This window comes from Glandiceps talaboti, chromosome 4 (genome assembly GCF_964340395.1).
Source record: "Glandiceps talaboti chromosome 4, keGlaTala1.1, whole genome shotgun sequence".
Taxonomy (NCBI): Eukaryota; Metazoa; Hemichordata; class Enteropneusta; family Spengelidae; genus Glandiceps; species Glandiceps talaboti.
The window spans coordinates 2,944,257-2,967,662 of NC_135552.1; the positions used below are offsets into that span (position 1 = coordinate 2,944,257).

The window sequence follows — 23,406 nt, forward strand, 5'->3', positions numbered from 1 at the left end:
CACACTTGTTTGCAACCCATAACACCCCATGATCTCACTGTGTGTCACACTTACTTACAACCCCTAACACCCAAGTAAAGTGATTTCACTGTGTGCCACACTTATTTACAACCCATAACACCCAAGTATGGTGATTTCACTGTGCCACACTTATTTACAACCCATAACACCCAAGTAAAGTGATTTCAGTGTGCCACACTTATTTACAACCTATAACATTGTTGGGCTGAATGAAATGAAGTACACTATACTCATCACTCACATTCTACATATCATCTGTACATTTATAGAAATCATGTAATAAGGTTAATATTCATTTTAATGCACAGTCACTACACTTGAGAAGTTTTCATACCTGCAATTGCAATAATGCTTATAAAGGTTACATGGAATGTTCTGTTCATTTCATTTTTAATATAAGTAGACTGAATTATATAATATTTAAAGTCTTATCACTCCGCTCAAGGTTATTACCTATTGTATTAAGGAGTGGATACGAGATGTGAATGTTGGTAATCCCTAGTGGAATGATTTTCCATTTATGGGTGGGTGGGTGGATGGGGCTTCGGATCTTATTTCCTGGTTTTCATTACCTGCCCTGCCTTCCCTCATCACCCATTATATATTTTGGAGTCTGCTTACTCTCCTCATTCGTACTTCAGTGTCGTGAACAAGGGATGACACCGACCTCTTCCCTTCACCTGGTTATATACCTGTCCTCATTAATATTCATGCAGTCATTTGCATATTGCGTAGTAATTTCACTCCGTGATAAGGCTTTTAATATATATCCAAGAATAAATCAGAAGTTTTCCAAAGGAACGTCTTGTTTCTGATGTACTTTGTATAGCAATGAATGACTGTATCAGATTCTAAAGTGTGAGATATGATGTACTTTGCAATGAATGCCTGTCAGATCCTACAAGATATGATGTCCTTTGCAATGAATGCCTGTATCAGATCCTAAAGTGAGATATGATGTACTCTGCAATGAATGCCTCAGTCAGATCCTACACGAGATATGGTGTACTTTGCAATGAATGCTTGTCTGATCCTAAAGTGTGAGATATGTACTCTGCAATGAATGCCTCAGTCAGATCCTACACGAGATATGGTGTACTTTGCAATGAATGCCTGTCAGATCCTAAAAGTGCGAGATATGATGTACTCTGCAATGAATGCTTGTCTGATCCTAAAGTGTGAGATATGTACTTTGTAATGAATGCCTATCTGAACAGACGGTGACTTACATACATACATACATACATACATATAGTACATATCCATACACAATACACACATCCAGCGATAACTTAGTATAATGTATGTACTGGTATACATACATAGGCAAATCGAGACGGACAGACATAGACAAATCAATATAGACACACTTGCACACAAAGACAAATAGACACACAAACACAGACATTAAATGGACACCAAGGGTTGAAATTACAGTAATTATCTAGTATTTTATTCATCAACAATTACTGGTCTTTTCTAAAACAATCTCCCTGTAGGTTGTTTGTACTACAACAATCTACAAATTACATCACAATACAACTGAGGGACCAACAAAAATAATGAGGGGAAATTTCAAATGTACTTTGAAGTTGTTGTACAGCCTCTTTGCTTTTCAACTGAAAATTCCAACAAAATATAACAACTTTGCATACACTGTATTCATTGAAATCCCATAGTAACAATACTGTTGCCATAGAAACCATACATGTTATGGACATGCTGGTTTCTAAGCAATACTGTTGCCATAGAAACCATATATGTTATGGACACACAACATGGTTTCTAAGTAATGTTAATAATTCGCCTATTGATTCTCGCATCATTTTCCTAGAAGATTTTTAATATTTGAATAAAGTTCAAAAATTTAGAATTTTTTTTCATTATTAGCAGACATCTGTGTTATTAGTTAATACAGTTTTTGACCAGTGGGCAAACTTTAAAGATCTGGAATCTCAAGGTGATAATAAATACTAACATAACTTAAGTTATAAACTTTAATCAAAATGGAATGCAAAATGTAGTTGTTTTCTGGGAATTTTACATATCTTGAAAATAAGGATATGATATGAATTCGTCCACTTTTACACCAATATGCTTTCAGTTATGAACTTTTTACTGATTCTTATTTTTTTCAGAAGGGTTCCATTTTCATGTCTCAATTTCTAAGGAGGGCATGTGTTTAACACAGATCTACTTGTTGGTGGAAATATTTTGCCAAAACATTGGACTGTTCACAATCATTATTGCTTCCTTACACATGAATGGCAATTAAAAAAGCTAAACTTTTACCACCAAAAGCAAGTTTGTGTCATTGTAGTAGAAGTCTTACTAATGGAAATACAGCCATGGAATACACGAAATTACAAAAATAATTCGGGGTAATTCATTGTTATGCCAAGTTAAAATATTCAAAATCCAATCTGAATTTGACTTGAAAATGATTTTAAACTTAACATGATTTCAACTGATAAACAATACCCTGATAAATAAAACAGTATGTTTGCTTAGATGGTCAAAATGATCAAATATGGTAAATAAAATGATAAAACAATTGTCATTTCACCCACAAGGCTCATTTTTGTATGATTTTGTATTTACAGGCTGATCTGCGATACTAGATCAGCATGACCTTTGACCTTGTCCAGTGATGCAAGTGGTGCAGCTAAATGCATAGCATTCCAGGTTTCACTTCCCTCCGTTGATGAGAAAGATAACACCTGTGAGGTTTCGGCCAATGCACCTGTAACAAAAGAACAGATGGAAAAACTGTAAGACTTAGTATCACAAACTTGTAATATCATAACAGACCTGTTATCTTTGTGTATGTTCCAGTCAACGTGCAGGCTTTGTCAAAGTATTCAATTTGTAGCCTCTAGAATGTGTACCAGTAATTTGGAATAGCTACAAACCCTTCAGAATTATTCACTGAAAGGTTTACAGTTTATTAACTAGTATGAATCAATGTTACAAATGTTGAGCTGTATTCTGCGTTTGAAAAACAACAACAACTTAACCTTCATTTTCAGTTGAATGTTTTGTTAATGTGAATGTTGACCTACAGGCTACAAGAAGCACTGTATTTTTCATGTCTTCAAATGTTCATGATATGGATATTTTTGTACTCATTACCCCCTATAGTAATGGTACCTTGTGTACTATAAGTTAAAACTAATGGCATTATCCCATCTCCCCTAAACATGACACACTGTGATTTATAGTAACAAACCAGATTGACTGTGCAGCTTCAATTAGACACCTTAATGTTTTTACATCTTTCACTAGGCTTTTATTTACAAATTACATAAAACAAAATACAGACACTGATAGTGTGCATGCATTGTACAACACTATCAACATTACTGTCGGATGAAACCAGGAAGGTTCAAACACTCGCCATTTATTTGTATTCACAGTGAGATACAATGTAACATTTCATATATGCATGCATGTTATCAGTCTCTATATTTTATTTGTTTGTGTAATTCATTACAAAAATACGCTGTGCGAGATGTGAAAAAAAACATTGTGTTATCAAATCGAAACTCAGTCTTTTTGGTTTGGTAGCGACAACTTACAAGTGTTGGCTGAAAACACCTGGGACCACCTTTACCTTTGTTACCCCATCCTGTCCCATCTTCCCCTAAACATGGCACCCTGTGTATGTATGAGTATTGACAACACCTGGGGTCCATTTTACTGTTGGTCCCCCCCCCCCCCCCCCCCCCCAATCTGGACAGTGTGTATATTTATCAGTTATGGCTGACAACACCAGGGGATCACTTTTCCATTTCCTCACACACTGTATCTCCCTATTCACAACACTGACAATAACAACTTACCAGTAATAGCTGATAGTGCCTGGGGACCACTTTTACTTTTGTACATTAGAATGTTTCCAGTCAGAAGAACACCAGAAACAAATGTTGCTCCATTGATGTCAGCTAGGAGGGCACCATTACCTTGTACCATTCCACTCACTTGCTGGACACTTCCAGCTCCGTTGTCAACAGCAACTGATACAGCACTCTTGATATGTCCAGGACCTTGGTCAAAATGGTTACACTTAATCTGTTCAACAAAATATATTTCAAATTAAAATTCTTCCTTGAAAGGCAAACCAATGCATGATTTTAGAAATGCAGAAAGTGTAAAATTTAGTCTCAAAGTTGAAGAGAAATTGTCCCTCTATTGACATCTTGCTATCAAACTTTGTCCACTTCCAAACACTTTTTGTGCTAGATTACGATATCATGTAAAGACAGCCAACCTTTCAGTTAGTAATACTTATAATACCATGATTGTAGTATTAACATCTGGTTTGCAAAGACATTCTCATTAATAAGCCTTGTTTAGTGACAATGTTCACATTTGTCTTGCTATTAGTTGCATTTGCAGAGGTGAGTGTGCCCTCTATCATCTCTCTGCCGAGTAAACCCATCATAATATGTCTATATGTCTATGTATTTCTAAACTTTTGATAAACAAGTTGCTATCTAAATACATCATAGTCCAGTAATCAAACACAAAATATTGGAAAATTTGACCACTAGCAATGTTGTTCATAGGAAGTCTTTGGAAGTGTGAGGGCCATGCCAGTTTGAAACAAGCCTTCAACCAAAGACACAGTTCCAACAAGCCTTCAACCAAAGACACAGTTCCAACTTTGAATGGTACATGTATCTCTAGATACAAAACTTCATAATTTAGAGGTCAAAATCAAAGGTCAAGGTATAAGAAGAAAGCTAACCTTTGGGGTATAACATTTAAATGGTCTCATTGTGTATTCAACTTCTTGAGTAATTATAGAAGGAAACATTTTGGTCATTTCACCTTGAAAATGTTTTATCAAGGTCAAAGGTCATGGCCTCATTAGAAAGCCCATCATTGATAATGTGAACTTGACTTTCAAGGTCAAAGGTCAATGTTTTAAAAGAAAGCTAATATTTGATAATATGGGTGTAGGCACTTCAATGGAGTCACTACACATTACACTTCCAAAGTTATGTACCTTTGAGCCAGACTATGTTGAAATCACTCCGTGCATGCCAGAGATAAGGGTGCACATACATACGCACACATGGACAGACAGACAGAACTTGATGTAATAGCCCCTCCTGGCTAAAACCCCTCTTTTCATGGCAAAGTTTGGGTATTCTCAACTAAAGAAAACATCCTGCAAACTTTGTTTTAGATCAACTTTCTGGAACTCATGGAGTTGGTTTATTCAGTTTGATGTTTGATGACTGCTTCAAGTACTGCCAAGTGAGTTTAGCCCTTACTCTTTTTCATATGTGGGGCACACCCTACCGTTTTTTTGTTTATTTTTGAACGACTGTAAGATGGGTAACTATAATATGGCATACACCATTCTACCAACAATAAATGCACTCTAAGTCTACTCTGCTGAATCCCAGCTGACTTACCTTGATACCCAGTTGTTTGGCATAAAACGGAGCACTGACTAAATTGAGAGAATTGGCAACTTGGACTTTCAATAAACCCATCGCCACGGCAGCAGACAGGAAGGAGCTGCATGCCTTGAGTTCAGGTCCTGTAAAAACAAAAATAAAGAGTACAGTTAAAAACTGCATGATTTACAAAGTTACCAAATAAAATCAAGAACTTCTAACATCTATCAATACGCTTTTTTGTTGTGACAAAGTTGAATTTTCCATCATTGTCTTTAAAGCCCAATGTTTGAATCGCATGTCAGGGCTCGAAATTCGTTTTTTTTCTTGGTAGCCCAGGTGGGCTACCATCATTTAAATTTGGTAGCCCGAGAGCAGTGACTGGTAGCCCATATGCATGCATTCCTAAATTAATGGTGTTTGTGTATATATGTAACTATATGATGTATTGAATTCGGTGATTGATTGAATAACTTGAGAAGTCACGTTAACGCGTTATTTGTGTGTATTTCACGCCATATTTGACATTGGGGACGCAATTTTTTGCATGTATGCGTCTCTGAGGACGTGTTATAAAGAGGGGACATGTGAGGCTTACTGTTAGCAAACAACGTACGGTTATTATTGCAATGAAGAATAAGTCATCTAGTCGTAGTTCTTACTAGTAACTATTAGCTAAATCTCTTGGTGCAGTGAGACCTGTAAAATTTGAATATGATTCAACGTATGGAAAACGTATAAACAGTTTCATAAGCCCCATGGCCATTTCCTGATGTGGAGACTACGTCTTGGGTAGTTTAGAAACTATGTGCTGTTATCATTATCTATCCACGTAATTGGTTACTTATTAACAGACGGGTTAGACAGGTTTTGTATCAATACACGACGGCCATTATGGCAAAGGCCCTTCCATTCATGGGCGAAGAGATAATCAGAGTCTAAGACCACATCGGCAGACGGTCCATGGTGAAAACTTCACTCAGATAAATTCAAACCATCACGTCACCATTTCATTCTCACTAAAACTTCAACTTTCTTTTGAGCTTTGCTACTACTACTAGATCAAATGCATTACGTGAATTTTACCATTCACCACTGCAAGCTCTCTGTGGTTGCATAAGCGTGGTTTACACACGGAATGTTTTAGGCATCGTTCAAGAATAAACGAATCTGTAGGACAGGTGTATAGTTAATTCTCATCAGCAGCATAAGATTTTATCAAACACCATTACAACTGTGTCTCTGTCAAGTTGAAAGTTAAAGCTGTCATTCATGTGATGGAATTTAGTTACTGCAATGCTGTACCGAGAGTGTACTGTACTCAGACTCTGAGAAGAGCCGAAAGGGCCCGGGCCAGAGATCATATTTCCAGAGAGTGATTACCATAGAAAATTGAAAGTATAGAAAGATAACATTAAATCGCTATACAGAATATTGTTACATATAAATGTTTTGTTGTGACATTTTGGAAGTACAAGCTGTGTGTACGATGTACGGAAGAATGACGTGTACAGTGTACATGTATTTCGTGTACATGTAGTGTGGATGCAAATTTGGAAAAGACGCACTGATTTTGACGCTAATTTTGGGAGAACAGGTCCCACATGACTGCGACCTCGGAGGCCCCCGGGAAGGCGTCGGAGTCAGGCTGTCACAGTTTCATTCAAAACTTAGTAGCCCAACTGGGCTACCACTCACATAATTTGGTAGCCCAGAGACAAACATTGGTAGTCTGTGGACGCGGGACTACCGCGAATTTCGAGCCCTGCATGTAATTGTCTTAGTATCATCTCCTACAAATTGAGCCAAAACAAACTTTTTAATAACTCTTCCAGACGGTTTTTCTCATCCCATCTTTAACTACTGTGACACCTTTTGATTAATAGGATAAAAATCTCATTCTTGTAAATCAGGGTAATCTGTAGTTACATGTTGTTACCATGGTAACAATCAGGATAAATGGCTACTTTTGTTACCATGGTAACGATTAGGTTGAATGGGACAAACTATTCCATATTTATTCTGTAGACGGCCGTTCTGCATACTACTGTTTTATCCCATTTACAATACATCGCCCTCTAGAGTTAACATGGTCTTAACTTTTATGAAAAGTACATGTCCTCCAGATTTAGATTAGAGATACGAGATTTGATCTCAGGTTAAAAATATAAAAAAAATTTTTTCCATTTTTTCTTCCCTACCTCTAATTACTGCAGAATTACATAGAATTATTCTTTTGTTCTGGATAAACTTTTTCTACAGCTGTCAAACAACTGTTTTTCACAGTTCAACTTTAATCCTAATCTGACTTTGGCCTAATAATCAACCCAACAAATCTCATCTTTTTTTCAGTTCAAGAAATCACTGTTGAGTTCAAAATTCCTTTCATTTGCAAATCTTACATAGCAAGTATTTTAATATACTCTGAACACTTTTCAGCTCAAACCAATTTTGGTTTTTAAACATAATCTTTCATCATTTCTTAGATTTCATTTTGACCTTAGGTTTTTATCTTTTATTGGCATTGAGTGGGTGTTCATTCTGTAGTTATCACGTCACACTTCATTACAACTCCCTAACTTATCATGCAAGCACTGTTATCTAGGATCACGTTTGACATCAAAATGTCATCTTCTTTCAATCTGGCTTCTTTTAATAGGTGTACAAAGTAGTCAAAGATCACTATCATTGATAATTTATGGATTTAGGTCATTCAAACTATCTTATTGATTTCTAAGTTTCTTATAACACATTCAAATGATGAGTGGGTTTGTCCATTTCAATTTATATACATTAAATGGTCTGGATGTCCCACAAATGATACTTCAAGTCCTACATGAACATCAAATTTGAACACACTTAGTTTCTCTGCTTCTATAAAAGTCACCATTTCAATTCAGATCTATGAATTATTAGTTAACCATCCTTTTTGTCTGAAGTCAATTCGGAGTTTCTTACATTGATGTCAAACCATACACATTTACGGTAATTGAAATGGGACACATGTAAATCACCTCTTGTTTACCTCAACTATAAATGCCAAAATCTTACTCATTTCAGGTTTATTAGAAACATGTTGATCTTAGTCTAACATTTGTATTATTTCACATCAATACATACAAATTAATGTTATCTTTTGGGGAAAAAATAGTAAGTTTATTCTTGCTATAATCATTGTCAATACAATAACACTTGTGTTGAAGACAAAGAATCTCCTTGACATTGACTACAAACAGAGATTTTAATATGTGTGGCCAACATAATGGTTCAAAGTTGGCAATCAGCAGCTGTGCCTTATGTTATTTGACACATCACAATGTATATATCATCTTTGGTATCACTTACCATATGTAGTAACCTGGATCTGAGTTTTACCAGTGACTTGGCCAGCAAGTGAAGCAGCTACTGAACCAAGACCCTGACCAAGTGCTACTACTGGGCGTGTTTCTGGTTGCAATGCATTGCTCATAGCCATGGCATTGACCTGGAAGACAGCAAACAGTTATGTCAGTCAAAAGAATTATACCAACAGACAGACAGACAGATTGAATAAGTTGAGATCTCTTCGACATTTCAACTATGGATTCAAATGTGGCTACTAGAAAAGCCTCATACAGCATTTTATTTAATATGTATCATATGAATGCAAAATGTGACAATTATTGCATGCGCGTAATCTATGGCTGATTCACTTTTTCTTCTTCATCAAAATCAAAATATTGACAGGCTTTTGACTGAACTTGTTAGCAGAAACATGACTGCACAGTTATCTAGATAGTACCACTATATCAAGTGTCTACAAGTGCTTGTCTGTGAGACTGTTTGGACAGAACAGTTTTATTGAGGACAATAGCAGAGCTGGAGAACAAACAGGATACAAAACCAACAAGATGGGAACAGAGAATATTTTGAATTCAGGAATACTCACTCCTCCTTCTAATCTTTTACCCTTGACCAAGTCCACAAACTGTTCAGCAATTTCTTCAGCAACACGTAACTGTGCTTCTGTAGTGCTGGCTCCTAAATGTGGTGTGGCTATCAAATTAGGATGGTCAATCAGATCTCTATTTGTTGGTGGTTCCTGTCAAAGTGTAAGGTAAAACATATATAGATCGTCATGGGAAGTCACTTCTTTGTCATGTAAAACAATACTTCATTCTTTTTTCAAATGACACATACACAGTTACACACACACACACACACACACACACACACATCAAATTATCAGAGCACCCCCCCCCCCCATCATACATCTAGCAATGAGGCCATACAATACTCAAGTATGAAAAATTGAGTGTATTTTAATACACAAATGGAGATGCAATCATCAAACACCCCTCTAACATGCATTTAGCCATTAGAGACACCCCTCTAACATGCATTTAGCCATTAGAGACACCCCTCTATCAATGCATTTAGCCATTAGAGACACCCCTCTATCATGCATTTAGCCATTAGAGACACCCCTCTATCATGCATTTAGCCATTAGAGACACCCCTCTATCATGCATTTAGCCATTAGAGACACCCCTCTATCATGCATTTAGCCATTAGAGACACCCCTCTATCATGCATTTAGCCATTAGAGACACCCCTCTATCATGCATTTAGCCATTAGAGACACCCCTCTATCATGCATTTAGCCATAGAGACACCCCTCTATCATGCATTTAGCCATTAGAGACACCCCTCTATCATGCATTTAGCCATTAGAGACACCCCTCTATCATGCATTTAGCCATTAGAGACACCCCTCTATCATGCATTTAGCCATTAGAGACACCCCTCTATCATGCATTTAGCCATAGAGACACCCCTCTATCATGCATTTAGCCATTAGAGACACCCCTCTATCATGCATTTAGCCATTAGAGACACCCCTCTATCATGCATTTAGCCATTAGACCATACAAATGCTGTCAAAGTATGTAAATTAAGTACATTTCATAATAATGCTGTTAATACTAAAACTACATTGTGCTTTTAACTAGTAAATGTTTTGTTTGAGTGCCTAACTTTCATCCACTTACAACTACATTAGGACAATATGAATGTTTTAATGGGCTGTGAATGAGATAGTCAGTTAGATACATTAAATTATACTTTACTTCCTACTCTATCAATATAAAACACCCACACACATAAGTCAATGCAATGCAATTTCACATTGAGTAGTTGTGGGGAATTTAGTGTTTTCAGACCATAATGTCTTTCTTGAATAATTTACTGGTTTGGAAAAGCCCATTTGACACTTGTATCAAATAGTATCCATTCAAAAAGTATTGTGTGTTTAGAATATTTTATCTCGTAAATTATTTCATTGCGGATTGGATCAGAAATATACATCTCCAGTTTTCTCTATATCAAGAACTAGAAATATTATACTCATTCAAAAAGAGATCATGTTAATACTATTTCTATTTTTAAATTTTAGGAAATATATTATACAATAAAATACTTCATCCATTGTAAATTCATAGTTATTTGAATATTTTGATTTATTCAATTTTGCCACAACATTCATGATGTAGGCATCATTAACTTATTACTGGCTAACCATGGTGACCCACTCATACCCAACCTCTGGTGAAATATTTTGGAAACTCCAGATTTTACCCAGTTACCACCATTTACCAAAACTTGTATTAATTTTGTATAAATGTTATCTCAAAATCATTGGAGGTTTATTACTCTATCAGTTTTAAATCAATAACTATTTGTAACACTGCGATAAACCTTGAATTATGGTTACTGCAATCACTTGGTTCTCTAAGGGGCGTCATCGAAATCAAAAGCATCGTAATTACGCGTCGCTACGAGTAAAGACTAGTAACTACTAGTAGCTACGATGTACTACGAGAAACGGTGGATAATGAGGTGTTCAGGTTCATGAATAACTGACAATAGATAATAAGTTTACATTTCTTTGTTTCCCTTAACGATGTCGTCTTTACGCGTAGATACACGTAATTTTTTATCGCCAACACACAATAGATAGTGATTCTCACCTTCCATGTTTCCAATGATGACATCGTCTTCTATCGTAGTTGATCGTAGTTTGTCATAATTTTCGATCGTCAAAGAAAACCACGTACTCAGCCAGTAATGTGCTGATGAAACTAGTACTGCACATGTTTTTATGAGTGCAAGTTCATGGGCGATATTCATTAAAAAAAAACAATAAGATATGCACGAAATCAAAGTTTCAATATTCAGTACAAACTAACAGTACAACTTACAAGCTCACGCTTGGCGGCCATGGTAGGGCCAAGAAATGCTGTTGAATTTCCGGGTTGCGGAAGTGCAGTTTTGACTTTTATATCATCGAATAACGGGATTTGTTTTATATATTCTAAAACAACAACTAATTTTTTATGTTTCTCAGTACAGTAACATTCCTAAATGATGGGGTTGAGTTGAGAAATCGCAATGTTCGGCAACACGTGGCGTGATGCATGATGTCGGTAGATATATAAACATAGAGACGCAAGTGATGAACGTATTCAGTTATTCGTAGCCCGAAATTTCGTTATATAAATGACGTTTTTCCTCAAAATTTTGAAGAAACAAAACGTTTTTAGGTGACTTCTAAATCAATCAAATCAAACGATATATTAATGCGAGACAAGCTTTAGTTTTTAATTTGTTTTTGTGGACAATGTTCGATTTCGACTGACGAATCCTGCGACTAGAATCTAACACGATCAATGTCGCACCGTTCAGCAGCCAGACGAAAATGGTCGACATGTTTGTTGACCAGCCTGCAGCCGAGAAGTGCATAAAGGAACTTGTGAGGCAGTCCGAATAAATAGATGTAAAATCCGACGTTTCGAATAAAAATTCTTCTTCAAGGTATTTTTAGGCAAGACATATTAGGTAAACATCTGAATATATCTGAAACACTTAGTTGACTTACTAGCCGACTGTACGAATGCCATAGAACTTAGAAGGCATCGAATGAATAACATTGAAAAAAGTAAGCGTGAAACTGATTTGCGCACAGGAAAGAAAATCTTTTTGTTTCGTTATTTTTTTCACGATGAAGACTACGCGTAAATGGTCGTAGTTTGGGCTCATGAATAACGGACAATAGGTGTTTACTTTTTATTGTCTACAACCTAAAGTACATGAATATGCGTTGAGACTTATGAATATTCACCGTAGTACATCGTAACTACTAGTAGTTACTAGTCTTTACTCGTAGCGACGCGTAATTACGATGCTTTTGATTTCGATGTCGTCCCTAAAACTTAAGTGTAAAATTTCATACAAAGTCTGCAGTGTCACACATACACATCACATATGCATGACATTGCATTATTTCACAACAAAACGGTTTATCTAACGTAATTACTTTCTGAAAATAGAGACACCGAGGGAATTGGAAAATAGAGTGAGCATCTGCTCAACCAAGCAAATCAGAACAGAATGTAATTTATATACAAATGAGTTGATATCTTTCTTGCCACACATTTCAATATTTACTCGTCACAAAACAATAATGAAGTCCCAATATAGAAATAATTGCTAGATTTATTGATGAGATTATGTTATAATTCAGATGTAATTACATTTCATTGATTTGGGATCCGTTCAATTTCTGGTTACTATTTGTCGGCATTCTCACTTTCTTTCTTTCTTATCTGATTTGACATTTCAGTGCTTCTTAAAATCATGACTACTTTAGTTTGAATGATGTGAATAAAACGTCTGCTCTACACTATAATCTCTGTACTAGTTATAACCCAAAATATACAAACATACATATATTTAATCATTAAATTATCTGGTACCAAGCCCTTAACCCTTCACTTACCTCACAAAACACATCTAATGCTGCACCAGCACACTGTCCTGACTGAAGTGCTCTAAGCAATGCTTCTTCATCTATAATACCACCACGGGCAATGTTGAGAACACGCACACCTCGTTTACACTTGCCAAAAGTTGTATCATTCAACATACCTGAAAATACACATACATGTAAAGTACACACTCAGAAATAATCACTGCATGAAAGGGTGGCGTATCTGGTTTCGTATATATGATGATCACATAATGGAAATGCGGCATTTCTGGATTTTTGGCAATTCCATTGTGTGAATGTCAAGTGTACAGAACCAAAAAATACCACCCTTTCGCACAGTAAATGTAAACACAGTCATCTTCAAACGAAAATTCGTTGTTTTGATAAAAACTATAATAATTACGAGATTATTAAAATAGAGTACCATAAGTCTTGTTGAACACTTTTGAAATGATTGCATACACATAAATACTAAGAAATAGATCAGAGCATTTCTGAGTAACACCACTATACATTAGAAAGACATACACACATATACAAAATGTACATACAGACATACACACACACATACAAAATGTACATACATACATACACACACACACACACACACACATACACATACATACACACACAGTACAATGCCTACATACACATACATACACACACACAAAATGTATGTACATACATACATACATACACACAATATGTACATACATACACACATACACACATACATACACACACATACATACATACATACATACATACATACATACATACATACATACACATACATACACACACACACATACATACATACATACATACATACATACATACATACATACATACATACATACACAGATTAGAAAGACACACACTTACACACTAAAACACACTGGTTCAGTAGTGAAGACAGCAAACCATTAAATTTGACAAATGAACCACTTACCTTTAGTTTGAGGAATGAGAGGTGTATGAACAGTGACATAGTCAATCTTTGGCCACAACTCTTCCAATTCCATCCACTCAGTATCAAATGCAGCTGATACTTCAGCTGGGACGATAGGATCAAAACCTATGGTCTGTTCAGACAAGATGGTCAAATAATATATGTTTAGGACTAAACTAAAAAATTACATTATAATGATTATTACACACCGTGCAATATCTTTATGATTATTACACACCATACAATATCTAAAATTGATATCATTTACTAACTACATTGACTTTTTCTTAATTACAAACATGAAAAGTATGAAAATCAACTTGATAATCGAACTACAACAGGGCAATTGTTATGTATTAACGTCATAAATTGTGAATGGATTTATTTTGGTGCTAAAAATATTGGTGGAAAGAGAAATATTGACACTTGGTCTCCACTATATCTTGGCAGATAAACTTTGAGTATATATTATAATCATAACCACATTACTAGAGTAGAGAACTCTGCATGTATAGTTAGTCTTAATTTACCAGGGTAAGTGATTCCATTTTCACACTAGTTTACTAAAGGTACAAACACTGACTCTGCTGTAAGGTAATGTTACATACCGTCATGCCAAATGACTGCATTCGGAGGGCTACTTCTTTGCCGATTCTTCCCAAACCCACAATTCCAAGAGTTTTCCCGTATAGCTCAGATCCCATGAAGGCTTTTCTGTCCCACTTTCCATTTTTCATGGACATGTGAGCTTGAGGAATATTCCTGGAAAATACATAAACATTTTATGATAGGTAAAAATTAGCACATAGATTAGATTCACATTAAAGATCCAAGGACTTGCAACAAGCAAATCTGAAGATACTGGGCATAGTAAATTTACTTCAATCTTTATCTTCCTATCATTGCATAAAAGTTGTACAAGTTTGTCAGAATGTAGTAATTGTACTGTTTATTTACCAGAGGACTCTGCAATTAGGAGAGTGTTGGACTATGGAAAAACTTGACTCACCTTGACATTGCACAGATCATGGCACATGTATGTTCAGCAGCACTCAATGTGTTACCAGCTGGAGTGCTATAAAACAAAAAAAATGTGAATCAATGATGGTATATTGAGGGAAGGGGAGGGTGAAAGAATACCTGAATCAATGATGGCATATTGAGGGGAGGGGAAGGTGAAAGAATACCTGAATCAATGATGGCACATTGAGGGGAGGGAAGGGTGAAAGAATACCTGAATCAATGATGGCATATTGAGGGGAAGGAAGGGTGAAAGAATACCTGAATCAATGATGGCATATTGAGGGGAGGGAAGGGTGAAAGAATACCTGAATCAATGATGGCATATTGAGGGGAGGGAAGGGTGAAAGAATACCTGAATCAATGATGGCACATTGAGGGGAGGGAAGGGTGAAAGAATACCTGAATCAATGATGGCATATTGAGGGGAGGGAAGGGTGAAAGAATACCTGAATCAATGATGGCATATTGAGGGGAGGGAAGGGTGAAAGAATACCTGAATCAATGATGGCACATTGAGGGGAGGGAAGGGTGAAAGAATACCTGAATCAATGATGGCATATTGAGGGGAGGGAAGGGTGAAAGAATACCTGAATCAATGATGGCACATTGAGGGGAGGGAAGGGTGAAAGAATACCTGCATTGATTTTTATTTCTTGTACTTTAAATTGATATTTTGTCATAATATGACTGAGGTACTCATGTACATTTGACCTTCATACTGCCCCTTTGCAAAAACATTTAACTTCGAGTTAAATAGCACTATAAACCATGGTTTTAGTTGACTTTAATACTGTGCATTAACTGTGACATTAATTGCTGGTATTAATTATTCATGACTTTTCAGTTAATGTCTTGACATAGACGTTGAAATCAACTTGTATGTGAGATTTTACAATTAGTAACAAATACAGGTGATGACGACATCAACTATGAAAACTGTCTTATATGTGAGATTTCAACCAGATCATTCAATGACAACACAGAGTAACATTATTATAGCAGTAGATCAGAATGATGGACTATTATTAAGGTATACTGTGATTAACAAGACTATGATGTATACATGACCTAATTTGGCTTTTTAAAAAATCAATACCTTTAAGTACTTAATAGTGGTTTGAATTTCAGGGAATCTTTCAGTGTTGATTTTCAAATAACATAAATCATACTAAAATGATCATGTTTGGCACTACACTATGATACATATCTTCATTTCTATGATCATTTTAAATCAAGCTTTAATATTCTACAAAAAATATGAAACTGAAGCCGCCACACTAAGGGACAGTTTAAATCACCTTGTACTGTGCCTATTAACAATGACTTCAATAAATCAAATATTAGCTTAGACAGTGAACTTTGTAACAATACTTAAATAAATCTTGTTTTCATGTGAATAACTAACCACATAGAAAGCGTATAAAATTATATTTTACATTACAAGTACCAACAATCATATTTTGGACAAATGTCTTTAGTTGTAACAAAATTAATGCTATAGTTTGGTAACCCTGGTAACAGAAAGGGGAAATCTGGTTAAACTGCATGGCATAGTTTCCGATACATTCATACCATAATTTTGGTGGGGAACCCTGGTAAAATGATACAGGAACTTTGGTAGATTTTACCAACTTACCACCCTAACAAATTTAGAACACTGTAATGTACTCTGCACACTGAACTGTTATGTGAAACCTTATCACAGTGTTGGTCATTAGTTTTGCTCTTTGTCAGGAATAACAGAATAGTCGTATTTAATTGTTATGACTTCCTTGATAGTATAAATCAAACATTATGGTATTAAAACATTGGGGTTTTGTGTTCAACAAATGCAGTTAGCCATTATGCTAGGATCTCAATATCATAGTGTAGAGATATACACATAGCCCAGCCATTACACTAGGATCTCAATATCATAGTGTAGAGATACACACATAGCCCAGCCATTACACTAGGATCTCAATATCATAGTGTAGAGATACACACATAGCCCAGCCATTATGCTAGGATCTCAATATCATAATGTAGAGATACACACATAGCCCAGCCATTACACTAGGATCTCAATATCATAGTGTAGAGATACACACATAGCCCAGCCATTACACTAGGATCTCAATATCATAGTGTAGAGATACAGACATAGCCCAGCCATTACACTAGGATCTCAATATCATAGTGTAGAGATACACACATAGCCCAGCCATTACACTAGGATCTCAATATCATAGTGTAGAGATACAGACATAGCCCAGCCATTACACTAGGATCTCAATATCATAGTGTAGAGATACACACATAGCCCAGCCATTACACTAGGATCTCAATATCATAGTGTAGAGATACACACATAGCCCAGCCATTACACTAGGATCTCAATATCATAGTGTAGAGATATACACATAGCCCAGCCATTACACTAGGATCTCAATATCATAATGTAGAGATACACACATAGCCCAGCCATTACACTAGGATCTCAATATCATAGTGTAGAGATATACACATAGCCCAGCCATTACACTAGGATCTCAATATCATAGTGTAGAGATACACACATAGCCCAGCCATTACACTAGGATCTCAATATCATAGTGTAGAGATACAGACATAGCCCAGCCATTACACTAGGATCTCAATATCATAGTGTAGAGATACAGACATAGCCCAGCCATTACACTAGGATCTCAATATCATAGTGTAGAGATACACACATAGCCCAGCCATTACACTAGGATCTCAATATCATAGTGTAGAGATACAGACATAGCCCAGCCATTACACTAGGATCTCAATATCATAGTGTAGAGATACAGACATAGCCCAGCCATTACACTAGGATCTCAATATCATAGTGTAGAGATACAGACATAGCCCAGCCATTACACTAGGATCTCAATATCATAGTGTAGAGATACACACATAGCCCAGCCATTACACTAGGATCTCAATATCATAGTGTAGAGATACACACATAGCCCAGTTGGTAACAAATCGTTATTTCCTAGAGGTTAATATCAATGAGAAAGTGAGACCTCAGCACATTAACATCAAAGTGAGAGTAAAGAATTCAACAGTATTAAGACGTCTCAAGACGAACAAAATGTGAAATCAGTGACTGTGAAGAAATCATTGACTGGAACCCACATTAAACAAGTAAATTAACAACTGTGCCTGAAAAGCTGAGTCCTGTGACGTACAGGAAACTGCACTAAATGAATTCTTACTGATTGCAAATTCAATGTCAACACCTTCCATTATCTTGAAAGAGATTACATTGGCTTTGTTGCTAGTAATGCCTACAGACTGACTGCATTAAAAAATGTATTAACTTTTGAATGACTTCAGAGATTAAATATAGTCACTGCTGACATTATTCTGTTTGTCAGTAATAATATTATGCTTTCCTTTCTGTTATTCAGATGATAACAGCAGGAAAGAATTCAAGATAAATCAAAACTGTGATGCATGTACACAATTTTATTTAATTCTGTGAATATAAAACATAGGACTTTCTTTAATATTTATCTTGCTACTTTCCATATTTATATATTACAAAATTGAGAAACATCCAGCAAGAAAGATGCAGGTTTTATAACTGACTGCTGTTACCATGGTAACCACTTACTTCATGACAATTATGCCTTTTTTGGAAGCTGCATTGATGTCAATGTTGTCAACACCAGTACCAGCACGTCCAATGATCTTCAGATTTTTACCCGCCTCAATCACTTCGGCCGTAACCTTTGTTGCTGATCGCACCACAATACCATCATAATTCTGTGCAAAATTAGAGTCATGTACATAGCATTTCGTTATTACCACACAAACATTCTTGCAATTTGATTTTTTGCTGAAGATTTGAATACTGATATTATGCTTTTCAAATTCTTGTGACAATTCATCTATTTGGTTTCTAGTCATATGGGAGAAAAAACTGATGCAATTCAGAAATGCTAAAAGCAAAAAAAACAAAAGATTATGATTTTTTGAATACAGTAAGAGATGATTGCTTGATGTCACACACGTTTGAAATTGCTGAACTTCATTCTTTTAGGGGGAGAAAGTCTGGCCTCATATGCAATTGCTGGACTTCATTTTCACATATCTAACCAAATTTCAAAAGTCAAGGAAAGGTAAATTTTACAACACTTCTGCTGTCTGACGAGTCAGTCAATTTGCAAGAATTTCCTATCAAAATTATGGAATATTTAAAGTTTTACAAAACCAAATTTCCTTTCACTGCCTTTGCAAAAACACTAACAGAAAGCTAATGTTTGTTAAAATTGGTAACTCAGTCATTCCACAATCATTAAAACCATACATGTAATAAAATAAATTTTGGAAACCAATCAACCATCAATAATATGATTGCACAGTTGAATGCATAACTGAGATTTCAAGACAAATCCTTTAGTATCCTTTACAACATTGCTAGTTCATTAAAACTCAATAAATATTCACTTCAAGGTACAATGTAGGATTGCAGTCATTGGATCTGGTCAATGAACAATTTGGTCCATGTGTGTCTTTATATCAACACATAGAGGATAACTGTCATTTAATACCACAGATTGCTGTTAAATCATTATTGATGGTGGGCAAGGGGTACTTTTCCTAACCCACTGTCTTTTTTATTGCTTGTAAACTGTACAACAGTAAAATAAAGATTGTAAAACTTAATTTAATGTCCAATTGTTTACCTTCTATTTTATCTTTCTCTAATTCCATATTTTTCCAATACTGGCCCTAAACTTTATTTTCCTTTGTACTGTTTGAAAAAAATAATCTCAAAAATCACATCAAAATTATTTTTTTAAATAAAATCATAATGAAAAAATGAACACAGGTATGTGATTGGAAACACAAACTTTAAATTGCTTGGCACATTCTACAAAAAAAAAATCGTCAGAATATTTATAAAATGAAGTGTTCATTTACTTTTTATCAAATGTCTCATTATTTGAAATTCAGGAAAAGTTTATGAGATATAAAACAATAGACAAAAACACAAAACAATTAGGTGTTTCCTGTGTCTATTGTTACTGTTCTACATAACACACACAGGAAGAACACTTGCATAACCAGTGTTACCCCTCTATTGAAGGCTATTTAGCATGATATGCCACAGCAACCTCACAACCTATCAAAATTTGTTTTATTCCTTTCCCAAAAGAAATAAATAGTTGGTTGTTTTTTTCATTTTGATGAACAACAAAAAATGTTATCCTTAATTAGAGGACAGAGTTTATGCATGACAATATGTCTGGTTGTCACCTATAACATGACTGGCATTTTGTCATTTAGCACTACTTTGGAGACAAGTAAATCCAAACACACTCAAAAATGTAATTTCTCTTTTATACATCATTTGGAATTCTATGCAAATGTACACTTTTCATTCATTCTCAAAAATATTCACACAGTGACACAGGCAATATTTTTCAAACATGCAAGTAACATTTAGTAATACTAATACTAATTACTACTGAATAAATATTTTTCTTCATTTTTTTTAGTATTAACATCAATTCCACAAGATCACAATCAGTTCTGTTACCACTATCAGAAATATCCACATGTGAAATCAGAGGTAAATACTATTTTCAACCCAATGAAAGTATGTTGTTGTCTTGTACAAATTATGAGTTATGGGGCCTTTATAATCATATTCATTACACATAAAACCAAATACAGTGAAATTTAAAAAAAAAAAAATCAAAAGTTTTCCCTCACTTCTAATTGAAATGTCTCCTTGCACTTTTGTTCAAACATCTAGATTTCCGCTAAAATTAAATTTCTACCAATGTCAATGGTATATTTATTGGTACAAGTTCATCTTATTTGTGTAGATTAAAACTTTTGAAATAGAACATACGATACAGTCTATCTAAACCATAGGGGCGTGTAATATTTCATAGATTGTTGTTTTCCTGGTCTACAGACTAAATATAACAACATTTTGACTATGTATTCCTACCTATAAGGTAAAAAGAGAAGGGAGGACATCGAGTCACGATCCTGTATAAACTCCTCTGTACGTCCAGCTATTTTGAATAATCAGCTTGTTGCTGATTGGCTGTTCGAAACTACCCCTATGTAAAGAAAGCCCCTGGAAACAGTCACTACTTTACGGGCCACCATAAGTGAAATCAATTCCAGTATACATAGATTGACAGTTTGACACAATAAAAATTCAGTTCTATACAAGTAGACTCACCAGAAAGCTATCGAGAACTTTTTGTGATCCATGGTGCCGGGTTTATCGATGGGACGTGCTTCTGATTTTGAAATACAGCGGTCATCTGACGTCATCAGCCAACGCCTCTCTCTCAGCCAATCAGCAGTGAAAATTTGACTATGTCACTTGACTTGCCGCTGACAGAGGATTTTATACAGCACTCGCTTATTATAAAATGTCCATTTTTCTCATTACAAAAGCATTTTTTGCCCCAGTGATAATGTATAACTTTATTTGGCACCTATTCTTTATGCAGGAATGTTTTTGTTAAGCAAATGTGCATGTTTTGTTCATATTTGAAAGATTAATGAAAGAAGATGTCCTCCCTTCTCTTTTTTCCTTACACAGGTAGGAATATATAGTCAACAACAATCTATGAAATATTACACGCCCCTATTTTCATATGTCCACATAAGTTTAAATTTACATTCTCTTTTTCCGATTTTGAGGTGTGCTTTTACACATCATTGCTAGACATGTATTAAAACAATACATTGTCTTTATGGGGTGCAGCCACTATATTAGCCACGATTGTCCAAAGGCAAGGCCCGGGGTACACCACCTCTGACCCAATGTGACACTGTTTTGCAACTGACAGTTCAATTTAGTTATCCGACCCCTGGTCCTGAAAAGCAACCAAGTACGTCCACAGACAAACTACGGTTACCATACAAATAAAACATAACATCGTGTATTTCCTGAATATGTAACTATTCTGCCGGTAACAGCCACCCATGTCTTTTCATTGTAAATTGTTGCATCATACATCTCTCAGCTCAGCTGTACTGTACACGAGGTTATGAAACACATGGCATCGGTAACACGACGTGACCATGTCAATAGACACAATGTAACGTTAATACACTGCTCTGCCAAACATGCGAATTTTCGTTCTCGTTTTTGCTCGCTGTGACAGAAACATATGTTTTTTTCTTCTGTAAGATAGACTACAAGAAAAGAACCATTTGAATTCATTATTTCAGGACGAATTTCATTCCCATACTCCGGGCCCAGACCGCAACGCGTACGTCTGCTGACACATGTAAGCCAGTGATCACACTGGCCGCGGCCGCATAGCTAGACGACGCGCCGTACACTTACCGGGATTTCTGCAACTAGCTGCTCTTTCGTCAATTTTGTCTTCGTATCGGTGGCGATGCCATTTTCTTCCAGTATCTTGGCGCAGCAAGGATCGAGAGAGTCGCTGATAAGAACGCGTTTTAGTTGGAAAGCCATGCTTGATGCGATGTGAACAGTACGGAAATTACCCACAAATGGACGACGTGCTGATAGCTGGCGTATAATCATGGAAATGTATTGGGAAAGTTCCGAACATGAAGCAGACCACGTGGGCGCTGATTTGCATACTACGGTATTCTCGTCTACAGATTCCCCAGGGTCACTTAGGGTCAAACATGGGCAAGGCCATACATACACTGTACCTGTAAACTGAACTTTTGGCCTGATTTAAAATATCCCTTTTCTAACTATATGTTTTTCGTATCGGTGAGGATGATATATGATCATTCTTATGTCTTGGTCAAACCTCTTTTTAGCTCTGTTGAACAGTCGTTTTTCACAGCAATATTCTTTTAATCAAATTCAAAACTAGCAGGCTTCTAAGTTTCAGGCATAGTGCCTACAAGTACAACAAAGTCACACTGTACTGATGTCAAATAGCACTGGCAATGGGAACATTTTGTAGTATCCATTTCTTGCTGTTGGGATGGGCTGAATTTTGTTTTACTTTTTCAAAAGGTCATGAGAAACCATGATAAAAAACTTGTGTTAAACTTTTTTAATTCACGAAAACCTAGTTTTATGAGTATATGGGCTATGGCTGTAGAATGTAATTACACTGATTGGACATATTTTACAAGAGACATTGCAGAATCGCTATATGTGCAAACAGTTGGCCACTTTAGATCTTTAATTACATCTTTTGTTATGT

General features: G+C 35.8%; 1 protein-coding gene across 1 annotated transcript; it reads right to left on the reverse strand.

Moving 5' to 3' along the window:
• Window positions 1-1,486: 1,486 nt before the first annotated feature.
• LOC144433540 (D-3-phosphoglycerate dehydrogenase-like) lies at window positions 1,487-22,768 on the reverse strand. Its single transcript, XM_078121849.1, has 11 exons — window positions 22,557-22,768; window positions 18,843-18,994; window positions 15,201-15,266; window positions 14,800-14,953; window positions 14,192-14,324; window positions 13,249-13,397; window positions 9,361-9,513; window positions 8,778-8,916; window positions 5,448-5,575; window positions 3,864-4,092; window positions 1,487-2,764 (listed from the first exon to the last, which is right to left on the reverse strand). The coding sequence occupies exons 1-11, from the start codon at window positions 22,761-22,763 to the stop codon at window positions 2,619-2,621; spliced, it is 1,656 nt and encodes a 551-aa protein (XP_077977975.1). The 5' UTR covers window positions 22,764-22,768; the 3' UTR covers window positions 1,487-2,618.
• Window positions 22,769-23,406: the final 638 nt, after the last annotated feature.

Coding starts and splice junctions, on each gene's coding strand:
- LOC144433540 (XM_078121849.1), bottom strand. CDS start 22,763: ATGATTATACGCCAGCTATCAGCACGTCGTCCATTTGTGGGTAATTTC. Junction 4,093..5,447: donor CCAAACAACTGGGTATCAAG/GTAAGTCAGCTG, acceptor TTTGTTGAACAG/ATTAAGTGTAACCATTTTGA. Junction 2,765..3,863: donor GGCACTATCAGCTATTACTG/GTAAGTTGTTAT, acceptor CTTTTGTTACAG/GTGCATTGGCCGAAACCTCA.